General features: G+C 39.8%; 1 protein-coding gene across 1 annotated transcript; it reads left to right on the top strand.

The window, feature by feature from the left end:
• The first annotated feature begins 212 nt into the window (after nt 1-212).
• On the top strand, nt 213-17,537 carry DIS3L (DIS3 like exosome 3'-5' exoribonuclease). The gene is made up of 17 exons (XM_087744269.1): nt 213-384; nt 2,969-3,122; nt 3,916-4,044; nt 4,701-4,836; nt 5,829-6,005; nt 6,921-6,999; nt 7,961-8,140; nt 9,151-9,320; nt 10,125-10,286; nt 11,011-11,246; nt 12,152-12,244; nt 12,955-13,488; nt 14,340-14,494; nt 14,599-14,777; nt 15,121-15,266; nt 16,759-16,933; nt 17,009-17,537. Exons 1-17 carry the CDS (start codon nt 255-257, stop codon nt 17,318-17,320), a joined length of 3,147 nt encoding a protein of 1,048 aa, XP_087600395.1. The 5' UTR covers nt 213-254; the 3' UTR covers nt 17,321-17,537.
• The last annotated feature ends 219 nt before the right edge of the window (nt 17,538-17,756 follow it).

Here is a 17,756-nt window from a genome sequence, read left to right on the forward strand (position 1 = left end):
CAGCCCCAGCTCCCTCAGAGCCTCCCCTCAGCTCGCTCCCGCCTGCTCCTCACAGCCTCCCCTCAGCTGCAGCCCCACCTCCCTCACAGCTTCCCCTCAGCTGCCACCCCGGTTCCCTCGCTCCGGCCCATCCCGATCTTTCCCGCCCCTCCACTGAGGCCCTGCCTCGCACGGCTGCACCGCCCCCCGCGCCGTGCGCAAGCGCCCTGGGAGCGGCGGGCCTGGCCAAGGGGCCGCAGCTTCCCGCCGTCCCAATGCTCCGTACGGAGAAAGTGCTGCAGCTGCGGAGTCAGCAGGGCCGCTCGGTGCGCGTCGTGCGGGAGCACTACCTCCGCCCCGACGTGCCGTGCCGCAGCGCCCTGTGCCGGGCCGCCTGTCCTCGCGGTGAGGGGGCTGATGGCGGGGGGCCGGGGGCCGGGGCTCCTGGGGGGAGAGGCAGGGGAACCCGGACTGCCAGACCCGGGATCGCCCGGGGGCGGTGGGCAGCTTGCCCCCGGGGCCCGTCGTGTCTTAGCTCACGTAGGCCAAAGCGGGGTGCAGAGGGTGATCACCTCTGCGGTGATCCACACGGCCTTGACAGGCGGGGGCGGAGGCCTGATAGGACCCGGCGGGACCTGGCGCGGAGAGCAGCGCAGGGGAGCAGCGATGAATAAAAGAGGAATAACAGCAGGAGAGAGCCGGGAGAGAGCTGGGGAGGAGGCGGGGGCCGGTGTGGTGTGCGGGCGCCCGGGGCTTCGTCCCAGAGCTCTCCTCTGCCCTCCCGAGCCGGGCAGGGACGGTGCTGAACAGCAGCGTACAACCTCCTGGAAAAACCAAACGGTACCAAATCAAGGCTATAGCAAAAGTACTCCTTCAAAGCAAAATCTTTCAGAAATAAACGAGGTGTTAAGAAGAGAGAAAAAGGAATTGAGAAGTTGATTGTTACAGGATTTAACTGTGAAGAGTTTACAGACAGTGATAAAAGGCTAAAGGATTATGCAAGTTTCATACTTCCCCTTTTTAAAAAATCTTTTAAAATGCATTACTCTCTGCAGGGTGGTAGTTTATATCATGAGATAAATTCTATACGTACGTGTTAAGTATTCTTACAATGGGGCCAAGCCGTTATCTTGAAGTGATTGTAATTCTGCATCAGCAGTTATTTCTGTTAATTAAATGTAATTGCCAGTGTTATATCTGGCCACTTCAGACACGGGAAGACTGCCAGCCTCTATGATGTCAAAATTTGTTGTTGTTTTTACATCTTGTGGTGCTATTATGTGCATCATAGATCATCATGTGACCTTTGGTTGATATTTCAGGGGGTTTTGTTGTTAAATGGAACAATTTATTTGGCTCAAGAGACTGACTGGCAAATAACTAACATAATATCCAACCTATTTATATCGACCTATATTTGTTTAGCTAAAATAAAAGGTTGAGAATTTTAACTTTTTTTTTTTTTTTCCTCTGAACTGTAATTGATACAGATGTCGCTTTTGGTTTAGGTGCCTGTTGCAATTGAGGGCAGAAGGTAGTGTACTATATTATTGCTATCTAGGATGTCAGGACTAGTGATATTTACTGCTCCCTAATGTATTGTATTTGGTTATGAATTCCTTAAGGATAAGGCACATATGAGAAAAAAAGTCTTACCTCTCTCACCATGCTTAACTTCCCCTGTTCTGGACTTCAATGTAAATTGTGCTGTAGATGGGTGTCAGAATATGTCCCTGTTCAGAACATGTACCTATTCTGGGTAACTCAGAGGTGAGGTGAGCATTTGTTTTCATTCCTGACTTTACACAGTGTGCTGAGCAAACTTATTTCATGCACTGTGAGAGACTGCCTGCGTAAATCACATCTACAGATACTTGTAATGCTATGCTGTGCGTGCTTAGAAGTTATTCTGAACTAGATGTATAGGTTAGGCAAGGATAGCTTAATGTGGGCAGATTACATAAATCTTCAAGTGACTTCACTTTTAATGCTCTTCTTTTATGCATTCTGCCATCATCCATTATATGCCTTCAGTGTGAGATGTAGCCGTGTTACTGTATGCAGAATTGTGGCTACTGGATTCATGCTTCTAGTGATCATGGTTAATAGACAGATTGTCCTGTGTCAGCTTCTAAGAAATACATGAAAATAACCCGACTTGTCAAGATCTAGATACTTTTATTATATATAATTTGCCTGCACTACAGTAAGTTCAGCAGTTCAGTGTTTATAATATCATAACGCATAAATAGGCATTGAGAGAAAATAAGGTGGAGATCCCCCCCCCCCAAAAAAAAGTTAATTAGGTAATCTTTAAAATATCTAAAACAATTAAACTCATTAATTTTGAGGTACATTTTGAGATGTCATCTGTGATGAGTTGGTTGTGGTATTTTGATGGCATATTCCTGAGGGATGGAGTCTCTTTTGAGAAAATTGGCAATGATGGTTGATAGTTTAGATTGAAGAACATCTCTTTGCAGTAGCATTGCTTTTCTCCACGTGTACCCTTATCTGTATTCTTTTATGTGAAGATACAGAAAAAGAGCCTGCTGTAAATGGATAGTGTTGAATAGAGAGGTCTGTGGAAGCAGTGTAACCCATAATTCTACACCCTTTGAAAATTCCGTGAAAAGATTTTCTGTGGCAGATGTACAGTCTCTTTTTTCATATGGAAGTAGAGAAAAAAGGACTGTTACCTGCACTCTTTAAGTTACATCCTTTTCCTAATGAAAGTGGATCTTTTTCACTCATTTGGATAGAATTTCACTAAATTTTGTCATCAGTGGATGTGAAAGGGTTCTGTCACAAATTTCAGAGATTGTGCCACGGAATTGTACCATAGTAGTCATAGTCTTGTTCATCAGAAGAAGAGATTGGTATACCTTTGAGGATACACAACTGTAATTTCCTGACATCTGAAAGTATTTTTAAGAAACCAGTATTGCAACTCAAAGTTTAAACCTTTAAACTCTGAATTATATTTTAGATGGCAAATTGTTATCGGATGATGTTACACATTATGTTGTCCCTGACTGCAAGATTGTTCAAGATTACCTTGAGATTCTCGAGTTTCCGGAGCTGAAAGGTATTATTTTCATGCAAACAGCATGTCAAGCTGTGCAACATCAAAAAGGACGCAGGTACTTATCCTACAATAACTTATTTTTAATTTAGATTGAAGTAAATATACTAACTTTGTAAAACGTATATCTAAGCACAGTATCCCAAAGTCAGCAAATACACTGTGCTTAATTTGTTTTTAGGTCTTTGGAGTGTCTTAATGTAATTTTACAGAAGGGAAAGAACTGTGATCCTTTGTGATCCATGGACATCAATGCCTGTGGTAGTTTTCACTCGATAGGAGCGATATTAAACCTGTAGTATTATTAACTAATGAGATGGCTTGTGACAGGAATTAAGGAGACTTTGCAGTAGCGATATATCATGTCCCACAGCTAGATTATGGACATGTTTTTTGTTTGCTGTATTAAAGACTGAGCACTTGTCTTTGGGGAGCAATTAATACTATCGTATGGTACTTCCCTTACCAGACATTAACCTATGTATTGCCATAGCATGTAAGAGTGCAATTTGCTATCAAAGTCTTCCTATATTTCTAAAGCACAAACAGCTTTGAAGAAATAGCTCTTGTCCCAGAAGTGACAAAATAAGTTCCTGAACACTTACGATGTTCTGCGGGGCTCATTGGAAAACAAATATGTTTGAGAATCAGAAGCATTCACAATGGAAATTAGAAAAGCTTGCTTACAGGTGATGGTTTAGGTTTCATCATCAATGGTGTAATTTAATGAATGCATTTCTTTGTGTATGACAGTATTTTTCCTTGAGTTTTTCAGCTGTATTTTCATCTGGAGTTAAAATAGTATTATCAAAAGAAAGCACAAGACTCTATTTATCTTTTTTGTATTCCAGACAGTACAACAAGTTACGAAATCTGGTAAAGGATGCCCGTCATGACTGTATTGTGTTTGCTAATGAATTCCACCAGCATTCTTACTTGCCGAGAGAGAAGGGAGAATCCATGGAGAAATGGCAGACCAGGTTTGTTTTAACTTATGTAGTACTGCGCTGGACAACATCATGACATTGTATTTAGGACTGTTAGCATGCGTTGGGTATGTAGGAGTTCATACTCTTGCTCTGCTTAGCTCTGGAACAGTTCACAATAACTCAAAGTCTAGATTGTCCTTTTGTGATTAAGAAAGTGTCAACGTTGTTTTCTTAGGAATATAGACAAAAATGTACTTAATTAAATGCAATAATGCTAAAAAAAAAAAAGCTGGATCGTTTTAAAATTACACAGCCATTTTAAAGAATGCTTTAGCATAATAAATAGATCACACACGCCTTATTGGACTGTTAAATAGTGTTTGATAGCCTGCAAACACCATAGTACTGGAGTCCTGGCAGTTCCAATTTGCTTTTTACAAGCTTTCACTCAGAGGAGCAATATGTTATGTTGCAGCTAGGGCACAAGTGGATGTATTGGGGAGGAAACATTTTACTTTCCTCTGTTCTCTTGGTGCTTATGTATGGCACATAAAAATTTTTACAGATATAGGGTTTATGTAGCTTGGTGTATATATCTCAAAAGTATGTGTGTTAAACCAAAATCTTGTTTATACAACGTCTGCAAATGTCTTGCAAGTAGCAAAGGAGATATGCCAGAAATCTTATTTCAAACTTTGCCTTTCTAGGAGTATTTACAATGCAGCAGTCTGGTATTATAATCACTGCCTGGGTCAGATGCCAGTTGTTATGGTAACAGAAGATGAAGATGCTATCAGGCAGTACGGAAGTGAAACAGAAGGAGTGTTTGTGATTTCATTCAAGGTAACGTGCCAGAAAAATAGTAGGTTTCGTTTATGCTGCATCAAAATGATGAAGCAAGTGCATTAAAGCCCAATGTATAGTGCAAATCATTTCAGAGTTTACGTTTAAGAAAACTATGATGCTAACTCATGTCTTCATTTGTCAAAGAAAGCAAAGATGTCAGTCATGGGAATGTCATAAAAAATGGTGGCAGTGAGCAAAGCAGGGAACTGAAAAGAAAAACAGCAGCTCTAAAGATAGAGGTCATCTTTCTTATGAGCCCTTTTCATTGTTTTCCTTGTTTTTAAAGAATTTGACATTGATGAACAATGATCAGTTACCTCAGCCAGCTGTCTGGATCTGTAGTGCAAGCAGTCCATAAACAGCTGTAGCCTAAATATCCATCAGCATTATTCTGCCAGTTTACTTTAGCCTTGACTGCTTAGGATACAGTGATGCATGAGAAGATCATTCTTCGTTTAGTTGTTGATCTCTGATACCACTTGTATTCAGCAGGATATGTGGATGGGATGTTTACGTTTAGCTGTGAAAGGATGTTGAGTAAAAACAGGACCAAACAGATTTACCTTAAAGGTATATAAAAATGATGATGCTTTTTTTTTCTTTAATTGCTATGAGGCAATGGGAAGTGGCCCAAATGTAGCGTACAAAATCATATAAAAAATGTAAAAATCATAGTGGGTTGCCAGTTTGTGGCACTTTACAAGAAGTATGTAGCCTGGATGGGGTATATTGGTAGTAAAAGTTTGTGAATAGCTAGTCTAGGATGCTGTCGTAACAGTCATGCCTCCGTTGATGTATTTAACAAATGAGTTAGGTTGAATCTGGAACAAATCTGTGGTGTTTAGAGCAGGCACATCATTACCACTTGGCAGTGCTATTTGAGTATAGCATATGAGACAGCTCTTGTCCATTATGGGCTTTCCAAATGCATTATTAAAAGAACAGAGACCTCTAAATACTTTCATATTTGTTTATATATGTGCATACAGAATTACTTGGATAACTTTTGGCCTGACTTAAAGGCTGCCCATGAACTCTTTGACTCTATACTTCAAGCTCGGCGTGAACGGGAGAGTGAAAGCCAAGAAAACAATGGAAAAGAATATCCTGAGCACTTACCTCTGGAAATATTGGAGGCTGGGATCAAATCTGGAAGATACATACAGGTAATTTGCTGTATAGAGAACATACATAGAACAATGCAGTCTTGTGCTTGGTCCCTTTAGTTGCCTGAATTAGACTGATTAGATGAAGAAATAGTGCTATAGAGGGAAGAAGGAAAGAAAACAAAAAAGCAAGAGTAAGAGGATGGAAGGGATTAGGAGTCTCAAAATATTTCCCCTGCTTCGTCTTGTGAACACGTGGGGTTTTTTTCTCTTGGAGAAGTTAAAATGAGAATTTGTTATTGAGGATCTTAAATTTGCTATGGATTTTTCTTCAGGTTGATATGTGATATACCTGTAAACTGAGAAACCAGGTGTGATAGGAAGCAGCTAGATCTCATTCTTAAATATAATGCTGCAGGAGGGCAGCATTTCTTACTTCATTTGCACAGAGATCTCTTAGTCAGTGAAATTAATTTATGGCTTTATGGCTGTTCAGGGCCTTAATATGGATTGTTGGTGGACAAGTGTCCTTCTCTTAAAAATAATTTAAAGAATTAGAGGTAGTAATTTGTTCCTTTCTTGACAGTTTCAGCAGCGAGGCGAGAATAGAAGATGAACAGAAAGACTGAGGTTTTACTTTCTTGTAGGAGTAACTCCAGATTCCATATTAAGGCAGGCAGCCAAAGTAATCCTACACTGCCTGTGCTTTGAATAAAAGTACCTTTGCCATCATACAATTAAATCGAGCATTTAAAAGAACTGACATTCTTTTCCAGAAGTGAGTACTTAAAGTTCTGCATCATACATTCTCCCCCTATAGAGAGAAGTTGTGTTCAAAATAACCTACATATCAATAAAAACTACTAATTTAGGTAAACATAATTGTAAAACCTAACATTTTATACTTTAAAGTTGGCTATTTAGATGTGTGACTGTTTCATTCTGTTTATCAATCAGCTTGTTATTTTCTTTCAGGGTACACTGAATGTCAATAAGCATAGAGCACAACTGGAAGCTTTTGTTCGACTTCAGGGATTTGGCAGCAAAGAAACAGGTAAAAAGACAATGAGAGGATTTACTCAGTGCCTTTTTGACACTCTCTGCGCTTTTTACATGAAGCCATGTAGCCGTATGTATGTAGCTGTTCAGTTATTAAACAAGATGAAAGCTAAGATACTCCAATGCGTGGGTTATTTTCATGGGCCAGAAAGGAGGCTGAAGGTTAACCCAGAGGGAGGGCCTCATGAGAAAGCAACGCCCTTTATGTCCGCCGTCCTCTTCCTTAGTACCTTTGGCTGTGTTTTGGACTCTTGTCCTACTAACAGGTTTCCCTAAACCTTTTCTGAAGTTGAATACTGATGCGAATTGTTATCTCTGTGCTTTGCTCTAACTTCAGATGACCGCTCATTTGACTGAAATAAGTGTTTGCGTAGATGTTGGCAGGATTAGGAAGCTGGTCATTGGAACAGGAAATAGGAGAAATAAGAAAAATGCCTTTTGGATCAGATCGGAACACCAGTATTGTCTTTCTGGTCTGAGTTAGTAATAAATACCTTTGAAGAAACAGCCCATTATCCTTGCGCAGATATATTGTCCCAGCTTTCACTAGTAAGTACTTTCCAATGTTCCTGTGACAGACCCTGCAGTCAAACCAGTGTTCGATATACTAATTATTTTTTAAAAACTCGTTTTATTCTGGACCCTGCCCAGAATCCTGTGGCAGTGGTTTCCACAATTTAACTGTGTTGTGTGTTTTTAAAACTGCTGCCTAAGAACAATGAACTCATGCTAGCCTATGCTGCTTTTTATTGAAGATTTCACTTACAGAATTGCTTAATATCTCCTTTAAAAAAAAAAAAAAGGAAGAGATTTTAATTTTCTTGCCAGTAGTCCTTTCGGGAAGAAATCATATTGCAAACGTCATTTTCTGTTATTTCAGCAGAATGCTGCCCAGAGTAGAGGGATTTGAATTTTTTAGCAGCTTATAGTTCTATTTATTTTTATTTTAAATTTAGAACTTCAAAGTGACATCCTTATTTATGGGGCCAGAGCTCGAAATCGTGCAATCCATGGGGATGTGGTAGCTGTTGAGTTACTACCTTTGCCTGAATGGAAAGGAAGGACTGTTGCCCTGTGTGAAAATGAGACTGAGGATAAAGCACCTGCAGACACCACTGGTGACCCTATGCCCACAGGTAAAGTGGATAGCGCAATACAATGTTTTGTTAAGATTACCTCACTTCCTTGGTCCAAGTGGTGTTGTGCTCTTCATTATAGAGTCCCTCCCCTCAATTTCTGTGATTGTTACATTTTTTGCACCACGGTAAATTTGAAGTGATTATCCCAAATTAAAGCATTCTAACTTATCCCAACAAGAAGGCCACTAGACTCTTTCTATGTGCAAAACCCCCCCTTTTTTTTTCTTTAATTTCATTCTCAGAAATATCTGGATTGTTGTAGTTATCTTCCTAAAATATTGAGTTTGGAATACTTCGCTACCCAAACGCATGCTGTCGCTCTTCACGGCTCTAGGAAAGACGAACTGCCATTCTAATACAGACCAGTTTACCAGAGCGTGTACTCAAGTCCTCCACTATCGCTGTTGATTATACAGAAAGATAAGAGCATCCTTTTAATTCCTTGATGACAAATAATTCTCAAGATGAAAAATTTTTTTGTTAGGTGAAGAAGTATCCAGCTCCCATTACAATGCGACATGCCTGTGTACCATGGGAGCTTAGAGTCTTGTTTGAAAATATTACTGTGCGGGTATAGCTACATCTTAAAAGTTTGCTGAGGTCAGAGTTAAAAGTTTTACGTGGTTAATTCTCTTCCTGCAAGAAAATGCCGTTTGATTTTGATCTTTGCTATTAAAAATTTTCTGTATTTTTTACTGGAACTGGCCACATTTCAGTAGTAGTGGGAATCTCTCTGAATAATTTATGTACTGTATCAGTTGAAATCTATACAATGAGCCAGTCTCCACATAAATAAAAGCTCATTAAAATCTGGCTGTGCCAACATTAATTTATAACAAACTTGTATTGTTGTCTGCATACCATATGCTGTTAGCAATTGTAATACGGATTTGTGGACACATTAGTTCATACTGCAAAGCAATGAATCTTCTGTACCTCCCACATATTTGCTTTCATGTTCCTGTTTAACTCTTTAATGTACAGCCAACAATGTTCCTTATTAAAAGGTAAAGTTGTTGGAATCATTCAAAAGAACTGGAGGGATTATGTGGTCACTTTCCCCTCTAAAGAAGAGAGCCAGTCCCAGGGCAGAAATGCTCAGAAAATCCTTGTTACACCTTGGGACTACCGAATTCCCAAAATCCGGATCAGTACCCAGCAAGCTGAAGCATTACAGGTAATTTGACAGAAGCGTTTCTCTGTTCTGTGTTCCTACAAAATCGTGTGGGTGTTATATGCTCTAATGATGTTTTCCTTGGCAAAAACATGGGTAAAACTATTAATAAAGTTAAGTCTGTGAGAGCAGTTCAATTTCTGCCTCGAAGGAATGGGTTCAATTCCTGTCAAAACTGCATCAGCTTCATGTAGTAAAGCTTATTTGAGTTCTGAATTTGGGCCACAGTCCAGGTACCCTGAGCATTTATATACTACCTGCTTTGTTTTTTTCTGATAAATTAAAGGTCATATCAGGGGTATAAACTGTAATAGCCCTTGTGGCTTTACTGGATCTATGACTCTGTATAACTTTGATGAAAGTAATAAGGAGAGCTTTTCAACAAATTGATAATAAATTATGATGATTAGCCTGCCGTTGCTGTAGAGAGAAGAAACATGGTTTTGTTCATTCCTAGCTGCTTTTACCTTGTAATGTTAAGTACTTCTTCATAGCCAAGAAGTAAATTCCAATTGCGTTTTTTTTTCTGGTTTAAGAATATTTGTGTACATCTTGGCTTTGCTTTTATTTTTTATACTTTAAGGTGGAGATTCTCCATATAATGACCCCAAGTGGGTCTTTGCTCAGGAAAGAAATGTGGTTCTCAGTATTTGTTTGTATGCTTCTCATTGTGGGTTTCTTTGTCCTTTCTATAAAGTTCTTAGAGTTGCCAGTCTCTTTGGATAGCATTATTTGCCCCGAAGGAGTATTTATATTGATTGCTTGTCAGGAGCAGATTGCTGTTCTAACAGAATTGTCTTGCTGCAGGAGTATAGAGTTGTCGTGCGTATTGATTCTTGGGAATCAACTTCTGTATATCCAAATGGACACTTTGTGAGAGTTCTAGGAAGAATTGGAGATCTTGAGGGGGAAATTGCAGCTATTCTGGTGGAGAACAGCATCTGTGTTGCCCCTTTCTCAGAAATCCAGGTTAGTCTTTGTGATTAGATGATACATTATTTTCTGTTGATTTCCAGGGTCTTGTTTCTGAAAGAGGGGGATCCTCTTAACAGCTGAATGTCTCAGTTGCCAACAGGTTTTTGAAAGCTGAAAACTATCTATGGGTTATTTTTCTGGAATTATTTTTGGATCAGTGGTTCTATAGATACTATGAATTTTCAAGTCAAGAATGATTTTAAAACAATACGTTTGCTATGAGGAGAAGATTACAGACTCTTAATTCTAATTGGAGGTAGGCTTTTAAGACGTTACTGTCTTTAAAATGTGTTTATGGTACTGATCCTAAAGGCGCGGACCTACTGAAATCATAGTCTTAAATCCTTTTTTCTTCAACCAGGAGAGGAACCAGCACTCATAGATACGTATTTTAATTATACCTCCAATTAATTGAAAGAAAAAAAAGGTAAAAAACCAATATACAGTGGTGATGTTTGCCAGAGCTGCAATATCACCACAATAATATCAGTTGTTAATAATATGCGTAGCATTCTTTTCAATTCTGTTTCATACTTTCTGTGAAGTGAATGTAATAGACTGACTTGGAAAAGGCAAGGGAAGAAGAATTTGTCTCGGATGAAAAAGTACACAGAACAATTAACGGAGTAGAAAAGGAAAAGCTAACTAAATCTGATTTGTTGGCTTCTTTTTGTAGAAAAGATATAATTGTATGTTCATCCATAATGTTTTTGTACAGATGAGTGAAATGCCAAAGAATCCATGGAAAGTCAATCCAGAGGAGGAAAAGAAACGTCTCGACTTGAGAGATACACACTTGATATTCAGCATTGACCCAAAAGGCTGCGAGGATGTGGATGACGCGCTCTCTGTTAGAACTCTGCCTAATGGGAATCTAGAGTTAGGTGTCCACATTGCAGATGTAACCCATTTTGTGGCAGCAAATTCTTACACTGACGTTGAGGCCAGAGCAAGGTAAATTATTTTCTAAAAATTAGAAAATTTATGGAGATTAGAAGTGTGTGATGCTACCCTAAGGAAACATTGAGAAACACTGGAAGGAAGGAAACGTTCTTTTTTCTTTTGTGTCATGGAAACAGCTTATTAAAACTAATATATAACTAAAGGTATTCTGCTTTTATTTGGATAAAATAGGCCTGCTGGGGAAGAAACTGCTTTCGGACCTACTGCTTCACCCTTTTACTATGAAATTGCTCTTTTCCACAAAGTTATGATTTAAGTTTATCTTTTCTTAATCACTGGTGTTTGCTTTATAGTCTACTGTAACATTTGTGATTTGAAGTATTTACAAACCACTTGTTGGCATTCCAAGGGGGATGAATCTTACACAGAACACAGAACACCCAAAAAATGGAGTTAGAAGTCTTACATGAATTTAATTCCAGGGGTATTTGGCAGGGTTATGTTTTAATATTCCATCTTGTGTCTCAATATGCCAAATATTCCATACTTTTTTTTTCTTTTATTGCCACTGTTTTGAACTTAAACTGCTGAATCACTTTATGAAATGTATTCTTTGTAGATGGAAAGAAATGTGAACTGTGTAGCCAGCAGAGATGTTTGGTATAGCCATTAAATGACCTCTTCTTAGCTGAGCATATATTGTACAGCCCTAGCTTTGGCCTTAATGGCAGTTGAAGACACCAAGGAAGGCAAAATTAGGCTTGTACTATACAAATAGTTACTTGAATAATTTGGCTTTGGTATTGCACATGTGTGTGTTCTGTAAAAATAACCTTTTAAAATCATGCTACGATGTGTCTTGTTTTGCTGAAGCTATGCTTATACCGCAAACTGCTTGGGAGATGCACGCCAATGAGTCCTTGTGAGAAGAATAGTAAATGTATTTTATTCCTCAGGGCAACAACTTATTATTTAGCGGATCGTCGTTATGACATGCTGCCTTCCGTCTTGAGTGCTGACATATGCTCTCTTCTCAGTGGAGTTGATAGGTAAGATTTTGTGTGGTAACTGCTTATGCACTTGGTCTTTGAATTATTTGTTGCTATTTGTAAGCGAAGTAGTAGGGAGTCACAAAAAGCTGAAATACGGTATTACACAATGACTGTCTCGTCCTCAAATGTTTACCCATACCCTTAGCAATTTGCTTTGTATTTAAACAGCAGCCTAAAGGTGAAGGCATCTTTGTTCTTCACTTGTTTTTTCACACGGGTTTCGGTCTGGAGTGCATGCACCCATATGAGTGGTCACGTTTTTTACTATTGCCCTATTCCTCAAACGTGCCGTTACCCCATTTTATGACAGTTCACAGGGTTAGCTGGCTGGCTGGCATGAGGGTATTCAGGGTGTAGGTATGTTCATTGTGGGTGCATCTGACTAATAAAATAAAAATAAAAATAACTATTGCAGCGTAGCTGTGCTTTAAAATAGAAGTGGCCTTATATCTTAGGGGTGCTCTGCCTCAACAGGTGCTGACGTAGTTGGTCCTCATTTATTAAGCTGTGATACATGAGACTGAAAGGCAAGGGCATTAATTAGTGGCATTGCTGAGCACTGGTTTGTTTCATGAAGAAAAAGATGTTTCCAGTAAAAAAGCAAAAAGACCAGAATGAAACGTGTACATTTGTAACAGTTGGATGTGCTTGAAATGATAGTTTAAGTTGGCCAGAACTACTTATAGAATTGTGATCTTCTCTTTAAGGTATGCTGTAAGTGTCTTGTGGGAACTAGAAAAAGAATCATATGAAATGCTGCGAGTCTGCTACAACAAAACCATCATTCGATCTGCGTACAAGCTAGTTTACGAAGCAGCACAGGCATTATTAGATGGAGACACGAGTGTTGTTGGTGATATCCCGGAACTGGAAAACTTGGATGAAAGAACCAGACAGAAGCAGCTGGATGAACTGGTTTGGGCAATATCAAAACTCACAGATATAGCACGACACGTTAGAGCTAAGCGGGACAGCTGTGGTGCTCTGGAACTTGAAGGGGTAGAAATCCGAGTGCAACTGGATGATAAAAATAATATCCATGATCTCATCCCCAAGCAGCCGCTGGAGGTGCACGAGACTGTAGCAGAATGCATGATTCTTGCCAACCACTGGGTGGCAAAAAAGATTTCAGAAAGTTTTCCTCATCAGGCTTTGTTGCGTCAACACCCTCCACCACGACAGGAATTTTTTACTGAACTTCGAGAATGTGCCAGTGCCAAAGGTTTCTCAATAGACACACGGTATCTTTTATTACTTACTTAAATGCTTTAATTAAAGTTAAGCAATTAACTGTTTGGCTATGTTATCATCACAAAGCATTACAGTTCTCAGTATCAATGTTAATAGACACTGTATAGCAATTCTTAAAAAAAAATTTACCATAACCTTTCTGCAAGCAGGAGATGATGTTCTAAACAAGAGAGGCTGCCTGCATTCTGCTGGCTGGACTGAAAATGGCAGTATCTGAGTAATTCTAGACATCTCCAAAAAGAATTTGTTCAGTCAGTACACAGTGGTTAAGCTCTGTAATTGCCTTGCTTGCACCATATTTCCTGTAATAGTAGTGTAAGAGAGTGCTTGTTTAAATCAAGTTAATTCTGTGCAATGTGGTCATTTTAAATGACTCAGAATAATTCAGAATTACTTTGTCAAGATACTCCGAGAAGGCTGTGAGCTTCATCCCATTGGGAGGCATCATTTCTGGACATCACAGAGTGTGAAGGGCAGCAGTAGTGCCACCTTTCATTTGGATGTCACCATTTGTGTTCTCCTGTACAGCACAGGCTTTGGACCAGCTCACCGTCTTTTCTGTTCTGCACAGAAGTGGGTTTTGCTCCAGTCCGTCTTGGTTCTCCAGGCTGCGGAGGACAGGCCTCTTGGTGAAAACTGGGGTTTTTTTCTAAACGTTTTTCTAGCGCAGAGCTGTTATTAAACTGTGTTGGAAGTTCTAATATCGTTCTGCTTGTCATTCATATTTTTATATTAATAATGATTAATAAATTTTTATGTGCTTTTGTATGCTCTTTGTAGCTATAGGCCATCATGATCAGGGGGAGTATAATTTTCTTCAGAGTTGACACTTTTTTGACAGGTCTAACAAAGCATTGGCCGAGTCCCTGGATAAAGCAAATGACCCAGTGGATCCAATTGTAAATACGCTGTTGCGGTCTATGGCCACTCACGCAATGTCTAATGCCTTGTACTTCTCAACCGGCTCTTGTCCCGAGGAAGAGTTTCATCATTATGGTATCTCATCACTTTATTTTTTTTTTATTCCTGTTATTATTTCTGAACTGTTGGAGGGAGGCAGTTGATTGATTGCTTCTCACCCCTTCCTTTTGTATTTGTAGGACTTGCCTTGGATAAGTACACTCATTTCACTTCTCCGATTAGAAGATATGCTGATATTGTTGTCCACAGACTCTTGATGGCAGCAACTCTGAAGAAAACAAAAGGAGATGTTAAGGATTATGCATTCAGTAATAAGGATCTTGAGGAATTGTGCAGACACATTAATAACAGAAACCGGGTAAGATGGTCATTGTGTGTGTCTCCCTATGTTTGTAGGCTGCCCAACGGAATGGGATACCATCCTGACTGCGGCTTTTGGGTACTACAACGACATAGTATCTCTTCATTTTTATTTATAATGCTTTGGGGTTTTTTTACTTAAATATCAGTTTTCTTCTGAGAGCGGTAGTAAAATGGACTTCACACTTCACCCATACTACACGTAGGATTTCCTTTTAGATGTAATTTTTCTAGGGACAGATAATGGGAAAACGAAACTCTGAAAAATCAAGGCCAAACAAGCTCACTGAAATATCTATTTAGGTTGTTTTGTCTTCTCTTTTTATGGGGGGTGCTTGCAGGCAGCCCAGCGTGCTCAGAAACAGTCTACCGAACTCTTCCAGTGCATGTACTTCAAAGACAAAACCCCAGAAACAGATGAGCGCTGCATAGCAGATGGTGTCATTTACTCAATTCGAACAAACGGTGTCCTTGTTTTTGTACCAAGGTGAGTTGATCAGAGGTTGGACTGAGCTTAAAAATAAGACTTAAGTGTTACTGGAACGCCATGAGGACACCTCTGGTCCTTGAGAAAGGAAGCGTTTACAGCGTGGCCTGGTGTTGACTGGTGACTGCGTTTTAGATTGTTGTTGTAAACCATAAGCAGTGCTGTTCTGTGAACTATGAAAAGGAGTTCCTATGAGGACGAGGTAAGACTGTGCTGGACAGTTTGTATTTATTTCAAAACATTAAAAGCAGCTGCTAGGGCAGAACAATGACTGGAATATTTTTTGCCTTTTTTTTAACCATAGAAAGTGATTAGTTACTTAAAGAAAGGGCAGTTTTAAATTTCCAAATCACAAAGCCATGCATTCCTCAGCGCTCTTTTCCTTCACTACAGACGGTAGCTTATGCAGGCTGGGATCAGCTTTTGCACAGCTCCTCCTAGGCAACAGGGAAGCGTAAAAGCAATGTTTACACAATGCTGTTTATAGCACCTGGGCTCTTGTCAGTGCCTGTATCTCAGCTCAGCCTTTGATTTATCCAGGTAGAAAGCAACTCTTTGCATGAAGCTAACTTTACATTTTAATTTCTGAACTTTCAAATCTACATTTTAAAGTATACTAAATGCATTCTGCTTATGTTATAAATTGACTAGTGAATGATGTAAGAAGGCGCTAGTCACCATAGAACTGGAGAGCAGCGCCTCTCATAAGCCTTGGCCAGCTCCTCAACCCTTCCTTTCCCTCACTGCCTCTGGACATTCTGGATTAGTCAATGATCTTCATGTTTGTGCATTACTGGTAGCAACACTGTCTGCCTGGCTAGCTGCCAGCTGCAAGAAATGTAGGCATAAGAACTCTCCTTTAAAAAAAAGAAAGAAACAAAACCCAAAGAACATTCTACAAGGATGTCAGGTAAAGCAAACCATTACATGAATACCCTGGACTTCCGTGAATACAGCCAGGGGCTGCTTGATCCCGAGACTGAGCTTGGATATAAACCAGCTCGACGTAGGCCTGATGGCATTCCAGAGGGCTTGCCTTGGATGCACGGCTGGACGGCCAGAACCTGCCCAGCCACAAAAGGCTCCTTCCAGACAACCCAGTACAAACACGCTGCTGGTCTTCAAGTAACTTTTTTTTAATGGAGAACTGTTTCCTCACCCTGCTTTCTGGAATAACCTGCAGTGCTGCTTTTCATCCATTATTGGGCCATTCCAGGCTCCGCCCAAGACATAAGATAATGGATCACTCACTGTATTTTACTTCTGCTTCGCTGCTTTTGAAACACTTAAGTTGCCATCTTCGTGCTGTTTTTGTGTACTCTCAGGGTTTCTTTGACCATGCACGTCAGTGTCCCTGAAGCAGGATTATCAGGCTACAGTCTTTGCCCCTTTATATTGCTTTTATATAATCCTAGCTAGCCTTCTGTTGGTCTCAAAATTAAGGGTGCAAATTGTTAGAACAGCTTCTGGCTGCTCATCTCCTTTTTTGTAGATATGGAATTAAAGGTGCTGCATATATGAAAAACAAAGAAGGCTTAGTCATCTCTTGTCAAGGTGATAGGAGCTGCGAGTGGAAACCTGGATCACTTCATCGCTTTCAGAATAAAATTACGTCCACTACAACTACTGGGGAATCGGTTACATTAAGCCTTTTTGATCATATTACAGTGAGTATTTAATCTGAAGGAAGTAAAAGGAAATGGTACCATCAGAAGTAAAATAACTTGCTTATTGCTTTTAAGGTGAAAATACTTGTGCAGACTTCCCGCTGCCACGCTGACACGATCAAGCTCGAAATAATCAGGAACGCACCATACCAGACTTCAGCCACAGAGGCTTCCCACAAGAATTTTCATGTGGTGAAATCTGACCTAGTCAAAGAAGTCAGTCAGTCCGCAGAAGCGGCCCAGCACGCCCAGGAAAAAGCAAGAGTTGAAGTAATTGATGAAGACTATCAGGAGTACTGCCAGAGCAAGGGGGCAAGCTTGTACCAGCTGCTGGAGGAGATCAGGGATTTGGCGCTATTGGATGTTTCAGCTGACATTAGAACTTGAACTATAACCCAGCAACAGCCGCTTGCTGATGTTCTGCTCCTATTCACTTTGTACGATTGGGGTTTTTTAAAAAAGCAGTCTATTTAAATACTCAAGAGTCCTTTTAATAAGAAACTAAATGTCTATTTTAAATAAGAATTATTTTTATCTGATTAGGAATGTGTATGAGTTTTTAAAAGATTTTATACATGATAAATCTCATCCTCCAGACTAAAGACAGCATGGTGAATTCTTTTAACTGTCATTCAAAAAGTTCATTTATGGACAAGGTGGGAAAGTAAGTTCTTAAAACCCAAATATTCCCTACAGCTGTTGGCTATCTTCCACTACAGTTCAGTGAGTTTAACTCATAGCGACAAGGATATAAAAAGCAAATTCCTTCGCACTTGGTTTATTGAAATCCCTCAGCTGCCCATCTGGCATAAAATAACGCCTG

Source organism: Nipponia nippon, unplaced genomic scaffold, assembly GCF_047370975.1.
Source record: "Nipponia nippon isolate SJK-2023a ecotype South Korea unplaced genomic scaffold, ASM4737097v1 scaffold_9, whole genome shotgun sequence".
In the NCBI taxonomy this organism is placed as follows: domain Eukaryota; kingdom Metazoa; phylum Chordata; class Aves; order Pelecaniformes; family Threskiornithidae; genus Nipponia; species Nipponia nippon.

What these genes read in the sequence shown, in the direction of transcription:
- DIS3L (XM_087744269.1), top strand. Translation starts at nt 255, where the DNA reads ATGCTCCGTACGGAGAAAGTGCTGCAGCTGCGGAGTCAGCAGGGCCGC. An exon ending in TGGTGACCCTATGCCCACAG is followed by an intron (nt 8,141 to 9,150) that starts GTAAAGTGGATA and finishes CCTTATTAAAAG; the next exon opens with GTAAAGTTGTTGGAATCATT. An exon ending in CCCCTTTCTCAGAAATCCAG is followed by an intron (nt 10,287 to 11,010) that starts GTTAGTCTTTGT and finishes GTTTTTGTACAG; the next exon opens with ATGAGTGAAATGCCAAAGAA.